Raw genomic sequence first — 21,528 nt, forward strand, 5'->3', positions numbered from 1 at the left:
TCTGATTGAGCTAATGGCATTATAATAATTTCCATATTATGTTCCATCCTGTTCTTGATGCTGCCTAACAGCTTGTTTGCCTTTTTTTCCAGACTCCAGCTGTATACTGTCTTCAGTGAACTGTTCACAGTTTTTCCCCTGTCCTTTGTGAAATTAGTGCTAGTTTGGCCTTAAGTGGGTGTATGAGTAGTTAGTTGTGTATATATGGATTCTGGCATTGTGTTGACCACTCACCTAATAAATTCCTCACACTGCCAGGGATTTACAGCAAATCTGCATGTTTGGTCTTCTGCAGTATCTATTAATGTACTGTATGCTGGAATTAATGGAAAACCTTGAGGTCTCCTATCTAACATCTTGCTGTAATAAAATCATTCTAATCTTCTGCATTTGTGTTTTTTACTTCTGTAAGAAAGATGTTTCACATGCCTAAAACATTACACAGCTTTCTGTCTGAGCATGTGGGATAATGAGAATGCTTAGCCTATTCAGAGATGCAGGAGTGCAAGTAACAAAATTTTCTAACTTGTGCAGTGAACAGGGGACAACAAAAAGGTTGACTGTCATCAGTGAAGAGACAGAATGCCTCAAAGCCAGCATTTAAAACACAAACAAAGCCAACATGCTTTTGGATATATATCACCTGCTTCTAATTTCATTAATAAAAGTAGAGTAGGGTGGGAAGAGAGTAATCTTAATGACTTTCTTAAAGGAAAAGCTTAACTAATAGTAGCTTTTAACACATTTTAAAGACAAGATACAAGTGAAAATCTAGCATCTAAGTGACGGGTTCTCCAGCTATAACAGAGAATGCAAAAGATATGATTATGTAGTCAGGGAGCAGGCACTTGACATGTGCATGTGATTCAAAGAGCCCCCAGCACTAAGAGAATAGGTTTGCTCTTTTAATATGAAAGTAGCTGAACTGGACCAACTTAGTAGAGAGGTTTGTAGATGAGACCTTCAGAGGCACGACAGGGTCCTCCCATCTTAACTGTGGCAGCTGCTGTGCTGCTGCTGGGATGTGCATTTCCAAAAAAGAGGGCAACCTGCTGGGAAGCATGGACCCAATCTTTTGGACAAGACCCACCCTTCCAGGGCATGTCACTGTATCCTTCTGTACTGAGGAGGCTCCTGTGGCAGAGGTGATCCCTAAGGATAAGGGGAAGCTGATTGTGATAGTGGGAGATTCTGTTAGTAAATACAGTTAAATGGATTTCTGATGTAGGATGTTTGAGGAGGGATACTCTTGAGACTAACTTCAGGTTGCCAAGTGGGACACTGAAATACAAGATTTCTGTGGTAATATTCTCTGTAATACCTGCCAGCTCCACGTGTGGGAATTGGTAGGCAAAAGAGTAGCAGCCCCCATGTGTGGACGATATAATGGTGTAGAAAGAAGGGATTAGATGCAGTGGGAACTGATCAGCCTTTTGGGACTGAAGGCATCTGCCCAGGAGGAATGCTGCACCTCACTCAAGACAGAATCATGCTATGGGCACTAAAAATTAAAAAGAATAAAGGAAACTGAAGACAAATCCAAAATAGCATCTCTTCTTAGAGTTCAGACTGGTCTTCCAAGAAGCAATTATTTTATTACGTTCAAAATACTCTCTCTACTGCTTACTGTCATGAGACACTGGCCCCAGTCTGTGTGGGCAACTGAAATCTTCCACTCTCATGACTTGTCCTAACTTTGCAGCTTCCCTAACCTTATTTAATGTTTCCTGATTGTTGTCACTGTCCTGATCTGAGAGTTGGCAGCACAGTCCTGGAACTGCCTCTTTTCCTATTACAGCCTGGGATTCCTGCCCACAAAGATTCCATGATGCTTTTCTTCTGTAGTATTTTTATCTTAGTACACTTCATGTATAGAGCCACTTCCCTGCCCATACATCTTAATCCATCATTCCTGAAAAGTAGATATTGACAACATTATCACCTCCTGTGGGTACATGTGTGGGATGCCTGTTACAGAGGGTAGTTGTTTGATGCCAAATATACCTTTGTTTTATTTTTCAGGCTTCTAGAATTAATGTGGAGGCACTTACAAGTTCTGCTTTGCTCCATTGCACATGGCAGCTAACTGGCACTGTAGGCAGATTAATACCCCTTTCCTGTATCTTGCTATTTATTTGCCTGTTTTTTTTTTTTCCCCCCAGTCCTTTTTTGCTCCCTGCATATCTCAGGCTCCGGAGACTTATTTACCTTGGTGAGAATACCTGAACCCATGAAGGCAAAAGCCTGTTCAGAATGAAGAAAAGCACAGATGGAGATTTTCAGACAGTACAATGAACTTAACTTCCCACTTTTTTCATTGTAGTGTCTGAAATTTTTCCACAAATCAATGGAAATTTGTGCAGTAAGGTCCTGATATTGTTTTGAAAATAGTATCTTTTTGTCAGTCATTTGCTTTATCAGTTTTACGTCCTGTTCATTATCTCTGTAGGACCAAACAAGCAGTAGAATGCTATTTAAGTACACTGAAATTAGCAAAACCTGAAGTATTAAAACTGGAAATAAGGTTTAGTATTCTTCAGTAGTTATTTTAAAAATAATTATTTCTAGTTTGTTTTACAGTACAGATTTTGCTTCCTAGAACCAGTACATATTTAAATGCTCTGTGTACATCTGCATTTAATGTTAAACTTGGGTAGAGAGGCTTATAAATGTTGAATTATTATTATTGGGAAAATTAAAAAATATTTTATTCATCTATAATGTCCATTGATTTTTAAATAAGTAGGCATAATGTCTATTGACTTTTTTTTTTTTAAGCAAGCTGTACATTGCAGTTTAGGCAGACTAGGCATAAATGCTGGCTAGCTTCTTACAGCTTCAGGTGAGGGAAGGAGTATGATTTGAGTTGCTTTACCTCTAGCTGAAATATATTCCAACAGCAGGTTAACAAAGCAATGAACTTTCCCAGGGCCTCATGTTCTAGTAAGACAGTGGACTTACTACATCTGAAAATCTCCCTTTTTTTTTCCTGAAGATGTGTTTTGCTAAACCTCTGATAGTTCTTGTCTCTGTGTGAGCCATCAGTATTTTTCTTAGATAAATGTCAAGCTGATGTTTTAATTTGTTTCAAAGATAAATACTTCATTAAAAGTAAGCGATGGGCAGAAAAAACTCATAGTCTCATTATTTAAGAAGATAGTGGGGAATTAATAACAATGGAAAAAACCCGACGGTGTTACCTGTGACTTGCTTTTTTTTATCATATAGGCGAGAAAAGACCATCTAAGATGTTAAGTCTAAAATGTCACTTAGCATATATGTACATCTGCAGTAACCCCAGAAGCTCCACTGGGGTTACTTTGGGTTTATGTATGTTACTTAAGTCCTCCTATAGCCAGTCATCTGTAATTTCTGGACTAGATGGTGGCTTGCTTTCCAACGTTAAAATTCAGCAACCACAAAGTCCATATTTCAAATAAAACTTCAGATCCTGAAAGTTTCTGTGGAAAGGTGTATCTTTTATCTTAAGTAAATGAAAATGCTTAAAATGTGGTGATGAATTTGGTGTAATGTTTTAGCCCCAAGAATAGGATTTAAATGGACATCACTATCCTTCCTTTTCTTTGCTGTGCTTTTACTTTGTGAGAAATGAAAAAGTAAAAATAAAAAAAAAGTCGGAATATTTTGGAACTGTTTTATCGATTTCTGAACTGTTTTATTGAAATGAAAAATATCAGTTTTCACAGAATTTCAATTCAGAGGAGAATGAATGAACTTAATTCAGGTTTTGTGTATACAATGAATGATTTTATAGGACTTTAATTCCTTTATTAATCCCTTGTTCTGGCTGCTGAAGTTGCACTTCTGTGAGAATTTAGTGAGTCATGCAGCTTGTGGCAGCACTGTCTGAGAGAAGATGTTAATGTCTAAATATGGATTAACGAGTTAAACATTTAAAGGAAATGAACTAAAGATTTTCTTGATGGTGGAGAGAATTTATCATACGAGAGAACATATAGGTAGAACGTTGCTACTGGAAAATTAAATCCTGAGTCTTTCTTTGCAGGCTATTTAGGTTATTTCTTCACAGATGGTCACTGAACTTTTATCTCTTTAGCTTTTTCTTTGTAATTTGATCCCTCCCGAACAAAAATGCAAAAGGTTCTATGAAAAGTCTTCTAAGATTTTTTTTTCTCATTAGCGAGTATCATGAAAATTAGCATTTTAACATCTACAACAAATATTCTTTGTACAAAATGTCCTCTAACATATGTGGCAAGCACATCAAAATTGTAACTTCTGCTCTAAGAAAAGCTATTGAGTTGGGACTGATTGTTAGCGGAGTGAGATAGGCAAAGGAAAATTGCAACAAAATTGTTGAAAACCAACAGTGAGAAAGGTTGTGTGGAGGTACACAGCTGTTTTTTAGGTGCTTGCACCACTTTTGCACTTAATTTTTTTGATGTAGTAGATATTTGCCTGTAATATGGTTTACACTTTACATGCTACTTTTTCTTTCCAGTATGTATAACTTTTTGTAGGTTGTATGAAATGTGTATCAGAGAAGCACAGACTTAGATTCTGCTATTCCAGTTCTCCTACAGTACAGTAAAGACAGTGAGATAAAAACAATGTATTAAAGACTTTTTGATGCTATTCTGAGCTGAATGCTTTAACTGTGCATTGAATTGAACCTGAAAGTGTGAACAAGGACATTGATTAGACTAGCTGTTGTGAGATCCGTCAGGTTCAGGAAAAGCCCTTTCCCCAGTCTTTGGAGAAAAGGACTGTTTAATGACAATTATTGATGAATTTGCAAGTCTTGCAAAGACTTCAGAAATTTCTTCTGTACCCATAGGTACAAACTGGAACATACCTTAAAATCTGCTTTTGAAGCCAACACCTGAGTGAAAAAAACTTGCACTTTCTTCCAAAAGGCATAGAGGATGAGGAGAACTGTGTGCTTGACAGAACGGAAGAGTAATGACGGTACAGACAGTCCTGAGTACCCGAGAGGCTTTTCCTGGTGATGAAGTCAGTGTTTGGTCTAATTTGAACTATGGTAAAGGACAGAAGACAGAAGTTTTACAGATTGATTAATAACTTTTGTCTTCGTATATTTTCAAGAGAATTCATATTTATAATTTAAATGCAACAGAAAGAAAATCCTAGCCAGAACATGTCCTTGTAATAGAATCAGCTGTTTCTGTCAGCCCATTACAGAGCACACTAATCGCCCATCAGAACTAAAAGTCATTTAGGCACAGTCTGCAGTTTCTCAAATCTGTGCTTTGGGAGCGAGTGCCTGTATCTTACCAGTAGTTTAATTGGGGATGAGTTTTCCTTTACTCTGAAACAGATCTCTTGGCACCAAGTAAGTCTGAATTATCCAACTGTATTAAAAATAGGGTTGTTCAGAAAAAAATCTGTGAAAGATGTTTAAATGTATCACATGCTTTTTCATATGAGAAATCTTAGAGATCCAAAAATCTTGGTTCACTTGACATGTGCATGATTTATGATATACCTGAAGGATAGGCCTGGATGTGGTTATTTCAAAATATGCCCAGGCATGAGGTCACTCAGTGCCTATGGTTCCCAGCTCTGCTGCCTTTCATTTTGAAAGCAATGGAATAGCTGTTGCTTTCCCAAGATATGTTCCGCCTCCTGTAAGCCTGAAGATTGTCTTGCATACACCAGTACAAACCTTTCACCACACTCAGTTTGATCTGTAAATTAATCTTGGGTTTGGCCTAGCACCATTTTGCAGTTTCATTTATATTTCGCCTTCAGAGCCTTGCCACGTGTGAACATGACAGACAGTGTTGTTCCCTTGAAATAAAGACAGTCCAAGATTATAATTTTAAAATTAGGGTAAGGTTGGTGGTTATTACATTTCTACCTCATCAAAATTGAGTGGACCATTAAATTGCCAATTTTTGTTTGTCTTCACCATTAATTTAAATATTCCTAAGCAGATAAAATACCTGTTTGAAAGTATGTGTGAAAGAGATGGTAGGAGAGCATGTTTTGATTTGATGTTTTTCACTGAAAATACCGTTTTTTGGAACGAATTATAAAAAAGTAGTTGCTAGAAATACTTTGTGTTATAACTCTGAAATGAGTGACACTATGTGTGTAACCACCTTATATTTCCAGGGGGTGACTCTCTTCCTTTACACATAATACAAATGTAAAACTTCTACGGCTATTGGCTTCTGCTGTAGAAAATATTTATTATCTGGGAATGAAGCAACAGAGCCCTTTCTTTCATCATTTCTGTTAAGGATTTATGTTTCAGTTTGGCTGCATTTTGGAGCCCAGCAGACATGAGCAGTATCAGAGACAATTCACTTTTAAGGGCAAAAAGAGAAGTTAAAATTCTGTTGGCTGCTTACAAAGATGTGAATACTAGCTGGCATCTGCTTATTCCAAATTTCCACATGATACTCAGCATGTGGATTTCTCCATTAAGTGGATGATAGCTTTTAACTATTCCTCTGCAAAAAATGGTCAGACAGCTTTGCCTGCCCCACCTTCCCTGCTTCTGTTGAGGAGCAGTGATTTGAGAGGGGTAAGCTGAAGTGCCTCATGTAGACAAGCTAAGCAATGAAAAATTACATCTGCTTGTTCTGTAAATAATGTCCAGTCAGAGCAGATGTAATTAACTACTGAACTTAATGGATGCCTCATTAGGTTACAGATGCTATCAGTCATAAACTAGGTGAAGGCAAGGGAGCTTTATATGTTTGGAATTACTTTTAGGACTAATTACTAAATATCTTTAAAATTGATTGCTTGTGCTTTCAATTTCTGAGAGTGTTTTCACATGAGCTGCATGGAATGGACTTCCTGCAGCTTTAGGGGAGGATGGGAGATGACTCCATTGTTGAGGCTTTGTGAGGAACTGAAAAGTTTCTCTTCCCTACGACTTTCTCCTACAGCTTTACTATTAGGAAACTTATTTCAGAGGTTGCCAAGCCCTCCAGCTGTCTTGGGAGACTGGTCTGACACAGATTTTCCTTTTGTCTAAATTAGTTGAGAAATAGACAATTGTAAAGATGAAATTCTGTTGATGTGTCAAAAGTCTTAGCCTAAGATTGACACAGCAATTGGAGACATGCGGAGTGCCTCTGAAAAACAACCACCAAAACTTAATTTCAGCCTGTCTGCTTCCAAATGCTTTACAGCTGGGGAGTCAGTGAGAAACTAACCTGGCAGAGCAGAACCATCTGGACTGTTGCAAGACACCTGCTGCTGATGTTAATATTGAGGTGACCATGTACGTTTTCTTGGTCCAACTACAGTGTTGGAAATTGTCTCTCAACCGACATATTTCAATATAATTTTCTTGGTAACCTCTGATCTTTGTTCACAGTATGTATCAACAGTGCACTGAATGGATATGAGCTGATGAGCAGGTCCAGGAGTTTTCATGAGATGCACATTGTTTTATATAACTTTTATGTAGGATAAACCAGAGGGGTCCCCAAACTCACCAAAATTATGCTGGACTTGATTATTCAGCTTTAAATTCAGTAAAGGATGTTTAAAGAGATTTATAAATAAAACTGGTGGTCAGGTAGCCTTGATGTCAGCTATCAATCCTTTTAGAAACAACCTTTTAAGGAGTAGATGTGTGTATAGTAGAAATGACAACTGACTTAATCATAGATTATTATTAGAATGAGCCAACAAGGGAGAGAAAATAAAACTGGATTTGTTTATTTGTAATGCTCTTGGCATTTTTAGCAGCTGTGGCTGCTTCCTTGTGATCATTGCATGCCCAGTCTTGAAGGAATTTTTGGTGCAAGTCAAGACAGAGTAATTTTAAGAGCAGTTTCTAACAATAGTGTTACAGCTGCAGTCCTGTATGTCGCCGAGATGACACTCTTCTGCATTTTCCAAAATTTTGTAGAATGTGACCTTTTGACTTTAAATTTCTGAAACTCGTGCAGTCTGGCAAAATGAAAGAGAATTTTGAACAGTTGCTCCCATTATTTTGGATGACTGTTCAGTGCTGGGTAGGCTGTTTCATAGTAATCTGCTTCATGGCCTCATAAAACTAGAATTAAGTAATGAGAAAGATTAATGAGCTAAGCTGTGCGCTTTATTCCTCTCAATATTCCCTCTCCCTTAGGGTAATTTGTGCAAAAATATAATACATGTAAGGAAGATTTGGAACGTTATTAAGGGTGTTATTTCTCAGGTGTTAAAGTACAACCTGCCTTTTATTTACAGAGGACTATCATGCAACTTGCTTTTTATTTAGTTGATCCACATGCACATTTTGGGTGGCTTTTATTGTTTATTTCAGGGAATAAGTTATCATAATGATCCACTGAAGCTACCATGCTCGCAATTTATGGATTGTCTGTTATGAGAGCAAATTCACCTTTTTTTCTTCTCCTCTGCTATTTTTTCTATGCTTCTGCACCGTATCTAGGACTCTGGGTTGCAAAATTCAAGCTGTAATCTTTAAATTTTCTTTTTCCTGCAAATGAAATCACATCTTCAAAACATAATCTTTTATGCAGTATGTATAATTTATAAGTAAGTTCAGCAAGTGTATTTGAAGAGGGCTGCTGCTACAGCTTTTTTTAGCCTTCAGGAAGACAATCAAGTTGATAGTAAATTAATTTGCTGACATCTAAGGATTGAACAGCTGAGTTACTGTACCTGCTATTCTTGATGTGACCAGGGTTCTCAGAGGTTGTCTTTAATTTTCAGAAACCATTTGCTGCTTAACCTCAGCTGAAAAGCTTTGGATCAAATATGAAACTAGCTATTTTCCTTACTAGTACAAGAAAGAGACTGCTGCTTGACTGATAGCATGAAATTGGAGTGACCCGGTGCTCTTAGTCCCAAATAACAGAGATAGGAATGAATCCCATGGAGGAAATGAGACTTGGAGAATTGCAAGTCATTCATTGCTCTGGCTAGCGAGGGGTGTACACGCTTGTACCACCTTGCCCTGGGCTGCAGATGCCTACTCCTCGTGTAATCTGTAGCTCAGCTGTGGCAGCTGGCTTATTCCTGGGGTTGGGCAACTCTCCATTCACCCGCCTGGGAATGCGGTTTGTGTGCATCGTTATTGTCATCTGCCTGTTAACGTGAGTGGGTTCAGTCTGGCACATGGTGTACTGCATAATGGTGTATTTTGGGCTTGAAAACATGATGTAATGTACAAAATATGGAGTAGACACTTCAGCTTACTAAAAAAAAATATATATATATACACACACACATATATATATGAGAATGGGCACTGAAAATATTCTGAGGAAGTGGAAATTCTTGTCTCTCTTGAGATGTATTCTGGAATTAGTTTAGGTCAAGTAACCAATATCCTTAATCTTACAGAAAGCCCTGAGGTTAAGTGATATGAAAGGTAAGTGGGCAACTTTTGGAGGCATATATTCTTGAGAGGTTAATGCATAGGTGTGACCTGGATCCTTAGCTTTGCCTAAAAAGGAAGAACTTTGTATTGGTCAGGCAGGAGGGCTGGTGGAGGAGAGAAAATAATTTGCCATGATTGAGAGTTTTCTTTAAAGTTTAAAAGGCTTTTAGCTTTATTTTCTTCTGCAGTAACTATAGCTTGAAATAAATCCAAATGCTTTTTTTTTGCTGACTAGTAGGGGATTTCTAAGCTGAAGAGAAGGGAAAGGCCAGGCGATGCTAAAAACATTAAATGCGTCATTGTCTGATTTGTGACCTGTGGGTTTCAAGACTGATATAAACTGATTATTTAGACAAAAAGGGTTGCATGTTAGTTAAACAGCTGAGGTTTTTCTTCCCAGTTTGGTTTTATATGTTAATGTACTTGTAAATGACATTTTTACTGACATGTAACTTTTGTTGAGGTAGAGAACTATTCCAAATAATACATTTAATTTGCTTTGAAGTTGTGGTATGTTTAGGGTAATACTGGATGAACAGGTATACTGTTAACTATTCTAGTGCCATGCACATTGTCCTGAAGGCTCTGGCACCCTGGTACCATGAAGGTGAGATTTCTTAGGAAAGGGTGGTTCCAGGCAGTTTGGCTGGTACTGGGAATATGGGAAGATGCGCTGGGACTAAGGTATCCATGGCGATTCAGGATTTGTCTAATTGCAGGCATAAATTCTGCACAGTGTGGAGAAAGGTCTGGGAATTAAACTCCGTGTCCTCTCAATATTTTGAACGATATTGGCAGGAGCTTGGGTATTGGTTTTCTGTATTTTAAGCATCTCTGTAGCTAAGCAGATGATCTAACAATATGATCCTGAATTTAGTTTCTAAAAAGTCAGTAAATTATAGAAGATATCTGCAGCACATTCCGTAGGTTAATCTGACATTCAGTGCAGATCTGGTTTTAGTGTTGCTGTTTAAATTTCTTTGCTGATGAGTTTGGGAAACAAGTTCAGATGTAATCATTTCTAGACAGAGAAATTGAGAAGTCCTGTTTTTAATAACCTTTCACAATGATACGGTAAAAAGAAGGAAATTATTTTTCTTGACAGATTCTGATAGGAGAAAGAGAAGCTTAGTGTGGGGTGTTTTTTTTAATCACCATGAAAAATTCCTTCCTGTTAATCTGATGGATGGATTACAGTTTGTCCTTGCATGGCCAGGTTGTATTTTCCATCAGAACTGGAGATTCCAACCCTCATTATATCATTTCGGTAATGCAAATGGTTGTGTAGAGAAAGAGATTTAATTAATCCCCTGCTGGTTTGTAGTATACCCTAAAGCAAATGTATTCAGCAAAGGAAAAAAATTAAAACATGAGTGCATGGTACCAGGTCAATAAGTGTCAGTAGAATTTCATCATCTGTGAAATATTAACTTACTAACTGAAATGTATTTACTGTTATAGCTGTAAAAATATTTGTCTATTGTCTCAACTGGTATGATAGTGAGCTACCTTGCAAGAAAGCCAAGGTCAAAGGCAATCTCAGGAATCATGCTGTCTGCTCTGGCAAAATTACGGAACATCCTGAATGTAGCGATGGTTCTCGCTGTAATTTGAAAGGACTACATTTAAGCTGCCATCAGTGCAGACTCTAGCATCCAACTTTGCCTGTGGGTCTGTGCCATATGTGCAGCTACATATTCAAGGACAAATTACAAGGCTGAGAGAAAGTGACAATTTTGAGTGATGGGCTCCTGTTTTCTTCACACTTTTATAACGTAACCTATCTGTTTAAAAGATATGGGTTGTCTTGCAGGTCAATGAACAAATAGATTTCCAGACTTTATTTCTGTTTCATATTGTGTGCATATACGTATGCAAGCCGCCAGCACTCCTTCTGCTCCCTGAAACACTCCCATTTTCAGACACAGTTTCTGTATACGAGAGATCACAACAGGATACATGTCCAGTATCTATGCACTAAACAATATATTCTGTAAACAGAAAAGCGATGCTTAAAATGGCCAATATATTTTCTCTTTTACCTTCCTGTCTGCTTCAAAAATGATAGGGCCAGTGAGGATCCAGTCCTATTATGAAATCTGAACTGTAGTGTGTGTTACGGTGTCCAACTGATTTTATATCTGCATGATCTGAGACGATAAACTTAAGATAAAAGGAAACAAATATAAAGAACTCTTTTGAAGGAGATTATTTGAACCAGGTTTTTATAAATGCCACAATGCTGAATTTCTTTCCCAAGGTTCATATTTTAACTAGCTGTCGGAAAATCTGCTGCTACTTTTGTCAGGTAGAGATAAAGTTGCATGTTTAATAATTATGCCTTGAAATATGGAACTGATACAAAAAAGTAACTTTCAGAACAGTCTGTTCCTCTCATTTGCGTACTGCAAGTTTTAATACACTTGTTATTTTTTAGCAATGTAGGGTCTGTGAAAGTAGTTATTTGTTTCCACTTCTGAAAGTTCTGTGCAAATAGTTCAAAATATTCTTATGCTTTTTATCACTTCATATAAATCAAATATAAATGTAAGTCTCTATTTTGAGGGTTATATTGTTGACCTAGAGAGCAGGTGGCATGGAGGCTGGCCGAAGTAATAATGGTAATATATATATATAGGTACTGGCAGCAGCAGTGTTCAGGGAGGCAGATGTGCTGTTCGAAGAGGCAGTTTGAAATCTTTAATGTTCATGTGTTGTTCTCATCAGAAAGGTAGTCTTAAAGGAAAAATGTCCTTTAAGATAAACTAGCATATTTACTTAAAGGATTACAGCTGTACCCTGTAAATAGTGTTTCAGACCAAGCAGTCACAGCTCAGCACTCTTTTATTAGTTATCTTACCTCTTAAAATGTGATTTATTTTTTCAGGATACATACATGCAATGCCAAACGCCTTTGTGAAGTGGGTGGAAACCAGTCAAATCATACCACCTCCCTCATAATTTAGTATCTAAAACATTTAATCTGTACTATAAGACTGATTCTGAGTAGAGTTTCACCTTTATAGGGTACTTGTGAAATTTGTTGGACTTTTATGTTCTGCATAATTAGTTAATCAGTTTTTTTGTAGCGCTACTTCATATGTTTGAAACTACCCTACCATTTTTAGATGTAAACTCTCCGTTGGTCCCATTGCACGCATTAAAGTGTTAAGCCATCTTAAGACCCAGCTGAGTCTCCACCCTGTGAGTGAATCCCCATCTCCGGTAGGTGTTTTCATTGTCCGCTCTATGCCCTGGAGATCTGCAGTGTTCTCCTGACAGTGGACATCCTCAAACAGGTGCCCTGAAATAGGTCATCAGTTCTGCTCCTTCCTTGCTTCCATCTCCAGGTATTTTCTTTCTTTCTTCTTCCCTGGGATGTAACTTTTAGACACTCACTCACTGGTGATTCAGGAAAAGCAAGGCTCATAATGATGCTGCTCACAGTCATGTAACTTCCAGTGCTGATGCTTTTGCGTTGGCTCTGCCGTTGATGGCCCGGTTCAGAGGATTATGAGAAGTGCTCTTACCAGCCCTGCTTTGGAGAAGCAGAAAAGGGCAACTAGCTGGGAGGGTGCTAGTGCTGGTGGTGTTTCTCCAGAGGACAGGAAAAGCGCTGCGGGAGTCCAGGCATGGCTTGGTGTATGGCTGGTAGGCTTTTTGAAGGGGAACTTAAGACTAACACAAAATGAGGCATAGTGGAACAACAGGTATAAAAATTGATTGTTTTGACTGTGCTCTTTGTTGTCAAGACCACAGAGGTATTAAATTTGAACCACTGCCTATTGATTCCACAGCTGCACTGTGTTTGTCAAGGTGGAGGTGCAGAATGAAAACAATTGCTACATGGATAGAATAATATTTCAATTGCCTGGAGATGTCATCTGCTGGTACCTTTTTCCTTCCTTATATGGAAACTCAGTTGATCACGGATTTCAAAGGATGATTTCAGGAACAAAGCCCAAGTCAGTCCTTCTTTTAACCTTGCATGCATTTAATCCTGAATTAGCTACAATATAGGGAGTATTAAAGGTAATTACTGTGTAAGTAAAACAAGTGTACAGTAGAGGAAAGGACAAGGTTTGTCCACTCCTGTTACTGGATGACGATTCCTGTGGTGTATGTCTGTAAGTCACAATTACTGGAGCTGTGCTGCTGCAAGGAAGTGTTCTCTCTTTAGGTGGCTTTTCAGCCCTTAGGACTAGAGTAACACTTGTAAACATGAACCCTAAGAGCTCAAAAATTGGAAGGTAGATAAAGAGATTTAAAGGTCACTGTTCTCCTTTTTCAGCCAGTACCATGAAATTCCAGCGCTTTATTCATTTATTCTGAAAATTTCGAGGGCTGACACTGTTGGAATAAATGGAAACGTGCCATTTGAATAGGAAAAAATACCCTCTGCTAAGCACCTTTGTTATATCAGAGCTGCTTTAAAGAGAATAAATTAAATGCAGCTGCTCATATCATGTAAGAGAGATATATACATGTATAAGCAATATACAGCATACACAGAATAATATATGTAGTAACTATCTATTACCTATTTATCCATTTGCAGTGGCAAAAAGCTGTCATTGCTATGCAGGCTTAATGGTTGGAAACTTTAATTCTTCCTGACAAATTAGAGTGGAAGAAGTACCTTTTTAGAATATAAAACACACAACCTGTTATAGATGCTAATGATTTATTATCTTACACACTTGAAATGTTTTGATTAGGTCTTGACAATTTTGTCTGATCACAGGAATTTATTTCTTGCTGCTGTAAGCTGTCAGCCTTGTGATAGTTCACACATGAAATTTGCTCAGTACTGTTAAACTAATGAAATTCCAAATTGTAGCAAATTCATACTTGAAAATAATAACAGCATGTTTAAGGTTTAATAATTTTTATTTTTTAGTTCTAGGAGCTGTAACTTTTTTGTATCACTGAAAAATTTTGCTAAGTACCATCCAATGCATTACTTAACAGACCAGTCATTGACAGTTTGTCAATAACATTGTTAATCATTTAAGTCGGCATGTACTCCATAACTAAACCCGGAAAAGAGGTTACCAGATTTTATGGATTTGGTTTTTTTGATTGACTTTTTTGATTCGGTGAAAACACTCTTTTTTTTTTTTTTTTTTTTTCTTTCTTTCTTCTTAACGGGGATGAAAAATTCAGCACGCAGCTCAGTATCCTGAAAGTCAGGAATGGAAATCGGCTGTATTGTTACTTCCCGTTTCATTGCGAAAGGCTGAAGTGAAGCAGCCCAGGATCAGCACGGGAACGTTTCCAAGGCCTTGTCCGCTCGCCCGGCCCTGCGCGGGCCCGGCGTGGGCCCGGCCTCCCCGCCGCTCCGGGACGGGAACCGTCACTGGCTTTGTCCAGTCAGGTCTGGGGTGCGGATAACGGCGCGGGCGCTTCCTGCCTCTGCGCCCCCGACGGCGCCTCCCCTCCGCCTCGCCCCCGGGGCTGCGCGGCGGCGGGAGCCGGCTGCCGCCTGGTGGCGGCCTGCGGCAGCGCCGCGGCCGGCCTTAAAAACCCAACCCCGGCCGCTTCTCGGCTCCTGGTGCTGTCACCGGCGTCTCTGCCTTGTGCGTGCTCATGGGCTATTTACGTAAAAGAAATAAAAGCCTTAAAAGCCCCGGCCTTCCTTTGCTTTTGCTGCTTAGGTGCAAAACGTTGCTCTTAAGTGGAAGTTGCCTCATAGGCCTTGGATTTTTTTGTAGTACTATATGGCACAAATAATGTGTATGTTTAAAACAATCCAACCCAAAGCCGCTCTATTGCATTAATTTTTCCTTTTGGTGAGAGTGTGAGAACATACGTGCAGCAGGTGCTAGGCATATTGTGTACCACACTCTGGAAGTGGTTCCAGTATGATGCTGATGAGGTATGTAGGACAATTAATTACTGCCCCACCTATGTTTAGGCTTGAGTTTCAAAGTTCCATTTGTTCTGTTGAGTGCTTGTGATTTTATGACTGCAGAAGCAATGATTATTCAGACAAAATGAGTAGCTGTTGTACCCCAGACTCCCCACGACTACTGTGCTATGAATGTATGCAGCTTTACCTCTTGCACACAGCAGTGCTGGGCACAGTTACAGCCTGAGCACGTGTTCAGACATGGCCAGCTTTTTATTAATTTGTCCTCAGTCATTTATTGATAAATAAATAAGTAATATATAATAATAACAACCAGTAAAATTAACTCAAGGTTTTAACTCTCTCTTTTTTTTTTTCCCCCCCCAGAAGGAGCTCAGTCTCCCCAGAAGAGGAAGCTTGTAAGTAAAATTATTCTTTATTCATCACCTGGTTTGTTTTGAACATATGTAGCTGTTCAGTTGTAGAAATCATTTAAATGGGCAGATACTCTGTTTTCTCTGTTAGTATTTTCAAGAATCTGTCATGTATTTGGAAGCAGCTAGCTTGCATTTATCTGAGACTGAAACCTCAATTCATTTCCATTAGTAGGAAAAGTAGTAGTAGTGTAAGCTTACTTCTAATTATCAGCTTGAGCTGATCCTGATATGGAAGTAGCTGTGGTGTTGAATGTTGCTTGCACTGACATCGCTGAAGTGACTCCACAGAAGTCACTGATTATTTATGTGATATGGACAACTTTGATCACTGCTCTTCAAACAGTCTGTTGACAGAAATCTAAGTACACAGCTCCGGGGCCATGCAGGTCATCAGGTGTTTGTGGAACAGTCGGTATAATAGATATATTTCGACAAAGTAGCAAATGTCGCTAAAAGTAGGCTTTTAAAAATGTGGTTTTAAACATCAATTTATTTTTTTAAAATACATTATGAAGTTTAACAGATGTTAGCAAACTAACTTGTGTTTCAATGATATTATAAGAGCTTAACTTCTGCTATGCTTACAGATTTATGGTGGAAGAAATTGTGTTATTGATTGCATTACATAAAAGAGAAAGATTTTGTACTGCCTGTTATTCCATTATGATTTAAAATTGTTTCCCAAAGCTTGTGTACTATAGACATGAAGCTCACAAAAGCATATAACCTTTCTTCCTCAGGTTTCTGGATCTAATGAGAAATGATTTTCAGTCTTTTAATGTAAGGTCTTCTCTTTGTGTAAGACAGTGTTTGGATAATGCAGTGCTTGGAAAGTGCCAGTGATTCAGGGCTGAACAATGGAACAGATCAAAAGGCCTTTTTTTTTTTTTTTTAAAAAATGCGGCATGACCAGACCTTTTTGTTTAGTTCATATGACAATGGTAAACTAGTCAGGGAGTTATTTAAAGAACATGAAGCACTGAATTATTTTTTTTACACCAGTACGCTTTAAAGGCTAGCTTAACTATATTTGATACATTTTTAAGAAAAGTAGTGTTCATGATTTGAAGATTGTGAAGGTTCTTTGAACAAATGATGGAGTGGTGAGTGACCAGTAGGGTTTTTGTTTAATGTAACTTAGATATTTCTGTATAAAACTTCTGGAATTGTAACTGAGGATGCCAGAGATATTCCCTTCCCTTGGTCGAGTGTGGAGGTGGGTATGAAACAAAACTACTCATGTATTTACATTTGAAATATCTGAGATACAAATGAAGTGCTTCAAATGTATAGTATTTTATTTTAGTAGTAAATAAACTGAATGACTGCATGTTTTATTTCTATCCTGACTTCAATTTTCATTACTTCAGTTTTCTGCCACAAGTGAGTGCCTTTTAAGGCATCACTGTGTGAAGAAATTTAGCAACCAGTGTCAAGAAGATCCAGGCCATAAATTTTAAGCACAAGGTTGCAGCTACTAGTGAGACTGAAAATCTATGAAGAATTGAAATGTCTTCAGTTAGTTGCCTTTGTTATCTAGTTGATTATTCGATTGCAGTTTCTGGAATTACAGGTTCTGCAGTCAATTCTACCAAATGATTTCTTGTTCTTTGAAAGGTTTAACTATTTAAGAAGTCACTAGTGTATTGTGGCTCATGTATTTGTGTTGATGGCATATTGTTAAGCATATAGGCTCACTGAAAAGGGTCTTGTGGAGCTGACATACATGGTTTGCATATCCCAGTATCAAGAGCGCTTGCTTGATTTAAAAAAAAAAATCCACTCTTAGTCTTCAAATCAGAAATTAGAGAAATTAGAGAAATTTATATCAAGAAAGGGAATAATTATAATATGTGCATATATATATGTTGAAAATATACATACATTATGTATAAATTTGTTCAACCATTCTATCAAAATGGTTGAACATTGGTCGCCTAACGATGTGCACTTAAATAAAGACTGTAGGCATTTCTCAGTTCTTCTGAAGGCTTTTCCTCTGCTTGAATCAACAGTGAACCTCATAAGCAAAAATAAATTCTGAAAATAACAGTTATTCTGAAAAGGTGGTGTTGTGTGGTAGCTAATGAGTATGGATAGTTACGGATGTAACTATGATAGTTAGGTCCCGATTCATTGGCTGTCATTCATTGACTTTTGTTCATCGACGGGAGCAGAAGCAGGAATTGACAGAAGGATGAAGTATCTGGCTTGGAGCCAGAAGCCCTCAAGAGGTGCATCCATTTTCTGCACAAACTCCAGCCTTTGTAGCAGTTCAGTAGCAATTGTATTATATAGAAATATACAGCCACTCAGCATTTTTCTGTGTGCTACTCTGGAGGCTGGGGTGCATTTACTACTGTAAAAAGATCGTATTTGGGGAGGAAGTAATTATTTTCCAGTCAACCAGAAGTAGAAGGAAGACTTGATAATTGCTACTTGCTAGGTGATTACTTTGGTTGATTGTTGAGTTAGAAAGGTTTTAGACTGTGGACTAGCTAGGATACTTGTAATTGCCGAGTGGAGAAGGGTGAGCTCTCCCTGACAACGCTTCTAACTTTAACTGACTCATATTGCTTCATATTTGCTTGGGTCAGTATTAGTACATTGTGCATGAACTGATTGTAGGCATGGACAACAACAGTTGCTACGTCTGTTTGTACTAAGGAAGAGGAGTGGAGTTAGTATTTTTGTCAGGTGAGCATAAGGAATTTTGTCACCTACAGAAGGTGAACAGAATGAATGGTGGAATGGAGCCTGTGAAGTCTGTTGGTCAGTGACTCTGCTTCCGTATTAGCAGAAGGGAACACAAGCACACCGTAAAGAGATGCCCTTGGAGATCTTGCAGTCTAATCTTGAAATAATCAGCACAGAGTGAGCAGGCGTGTAAAACAGATGGGGGAATTGTATGCTGGGTGACACTAAGAGGAATGCCTGATTTAGACGCCATTTTGTTGTTAATGTGCTTACAGTGTGTGTGTTTCTATAGGGAGGTTATGTTTAATACTCTATAAGAAATTATACTCAATTGAGTTGCAGGCTGTGAAGAGGTTGAATAACACAAGTATGAGAACAGGAACAAGTAGTTATATTCTGGCTCTGGTGTGGTTCAATAATCAGAGTTCAAAGTTTTCCTTTAATAAATTATGCATATAAATGTATTGGTTATGTTTTTCTCATGCTTTGTTCACAAAAAAATAATTACCATTCATGAATATTTTCTTTAATTTCAAATAGCGAATCTGAAGTGATAGAAACTTTGATCTCCATCTTATTATTGGAAGTAGTTTAATTATTTTCAGCCTGTTCTGTTCTTTTGGTGCTACAGCATGTACAGAGATTGTTTTTTAGTATTGTTGGCTTCAGCTTTCAAATCGTTTTGATGTGCACCTGCACCTGAAGTGCACTAGAGACATTCCAGACTTGAAAAGACAAAGGTGGGGACCACGCAGCAAGACGAGGCTTGTGATGAAACCCTTGTGTGTTCATGTGTATAACAGCAACTTGTCATCCAAAAGACCAGGCTGTAAACTGCAGATTTTCATTGTGGCTGCAAGATGCGCAACACCATCCTGGAGCTCACTGTTTCTGCTGATTGCCTCCTCAGCTAATCAGCAATCACTAAATCTAGTTGGGGTTGCATTTGAGCCATCTGGTTTCTTGTTCAGTACCCCATTTTTAGTAAATTCAGTTGTTTATAACATGAACTTTATTGACCCATTCAGGTTTTTTTATGAAAAATGTGGGTTTATATATGAAATCCTCATAGTTTCTTAGACAGGGTTACTAGCTTGGGTTGCTGTAAGTTTTGTACAATCTAAACATAACATTTTCTGAAAAGAAAATATTGCTTTCCCATATTTTATCTAAATTTGAAAAAAGTAGTTTCCTTAGCAAATGAAATTTGCTAAGCCAGTTTTTCATTTCAGATGCAAGTTGTTCTTGTTAATTTTTTCCGCTATCAGTCATCTGTATCAAATGTACTTTTAAAGTCTGTGTACAAATGGAAGAAGAACGTAGTGGCATAAAAAACGTGAAAAATAATATGAATATGAATATATCCAATAAAAAGACATTTATGTAAATATGACAAACTGCTGCTTTGATGGTGATAGGTGCTGATAAGATGGTATTTACCTCAAGTTTTTATGTCTATCTTTATGAAATATGGTAAGCAACGTAATGATGTTTGCTAAAGACATGTGCAAGGCCTTTATGGTGGTCTTTATTCCTTCTAATCTCTTTTTAGCACAATTCATGTCCAGTGTGGGGCTCATTTTCTGTCTTTCCCTCCCTCCTTCTCTGCCCTCCCCTTTGACTTATAAACCTCTGAAGATTCTTAGTTTCTAGAGTGTTTCATTAAACAAGTCATCATCATAATTTGTTAAACTTACCCCCAGCTTCCTGAGACTAAAATAACGCACAAACACACCAGGGAATTTCTTTGGGAGGATATGCTGAATACCAGTTTATATCAGTTTCTACTTGTATTCTTTTTAATGCTTAGACCTTGGAAACAAGAAGTTTGATGGCAGGAAAAAAAAATCTGGCTTTCAGTGCTGGTTTATGTCTTTATCTTGCCATGCTCAGGTGCTGTGGGAATTTCCTCTGTATCTGCAGAGAAATGGAGTGTATCATTCTGTTTCTGTTCGTCTTGGTGGGTAAGCGTTTCTGCTGGGGATCGATCGATGCTTTTTCCCTGCCAGGAGCTAGTGCTGTGCCTCAAGTGTGGAGAAGCCAAAGTGCTGGAAATGGAGAAAAAAATGGTTCTGAAAAAGAGTAGGGAGTTTTGCTACTTTTGCACTCTGTTCTGTCTTGGATCTGGAAATACAGTAAGAAATAATGCTTCCATTCAATCCTTTCTGCTTGTGATTACTTTTTATGGATGGGGAGAGACAGAGGTGGTGTTCTCTAACTGCTCCATCTTTCTCTGAGCTGCATAGAATATATATATATATCTCACAATATATCAAAAATAACCCGATGCCCTTAAGTGGATATGTGGGGCTGGCTCTCGAGGTGGAATGGGCAGAATTATTCCTGCAGTGCTCTGTAGGAGTGTTGCTATTCATATATTAGACTTTAAAAATAATTTGAAAGCATTGTTTCTATAAAAGAAGTGATTTAGTGAATAAGAGGGATTTTAGTGTTCTGTATATGCTGTAATCTCAGAGACAAAGAATTTATGGAGGTTTTTGTCAAGGATTTAAAAGTGAGAGAAGTCTTCTGTGCAGTTTTTATTATCAAGTTTCCACTACTTAATCCAGGACCTCATTTAATAAGTATAATAAAATGATACATAACATAGCAAAGTTGTACTACTTGTTGCTTGCTGTACTTACTCTGAAGGCATGGTGGGCAGGCGCTTTGGATGTTTTAAGGAACAGCCACCCTGGGCACCCCAGACCTTACTTTTGAGACTGGCAGTTCTCCTGATGGGACATAGCTGTTGAGAGGTTGTGATCTTGTAGTGTGGGGCATTCCTGCTGTGATTTGAATCATGGGAGGATCTGAAGATGAGAGTTGTAATCTGGAATTTGGCTTGGTTGATGAGTACTTGTGAATTGTCTTTACCTGCCTAAATAGTCTTTAGCATTTTAAAGTCTATCAAAGATATATATTTGGAATTTTTTTGGGGAAAGCTACCTTCTTACAAATACACATTTAAAAATTTTTGGACATTAGTTTGGGGCTATTTTGTCAATAGCATGAGATTGACTTTCAGCTGATTGAAATTGCCATTTGCAAACAAAACCGCAAGAGTTGCGTTGTACAGGGAACTTTGACTCCTAATGTAGGTGTTCTCCCCTCCCCGCCCCTTTCAGCATTTGGCTCCCCAGGCTGCGGCAATTGCTGTTGCTCTGTTTTCAGTGCTAGAA

At 38.1% G+C, this 21,528-nt stretch overlaps 1 protein-coding gene across 1 annotated transcript in view; it reads left to right on the top strand.

The window, feature by feature from the left end:
* Positions 1-21,528, top strand: part of MAST2 (microtubule associated serine/threonine kinase 2) — a gene marked incomplete at its 5' end in the record, with an annotated part of 192,007 nt that overhangs the window by 67,219 nt on the left and 103,260 nt on the right. The window contains one exon of the mRNA XM_082003300.1: positions 15,600-15,631. Within this exon, the coding sequence (XP_081859426.1) occupies positions 15,600-15,631 (32 nt within the window). The remainder of the gene's footprint in view (positions 1-15,599; positions 15,632-21,528) is intronic.

This window comes from Phaethon aethereus (genome assembly GCF_964289735.1).
Source record: "Phaethon aethereus genome assembly, chromosome: 8".
Classification (NCBI taxonomy): Eukaryota; Metazoa; Chordata; class Aves; order Phaethontiformes; family Phaethontidae; genus Phaethon; species Phaethon aethereus.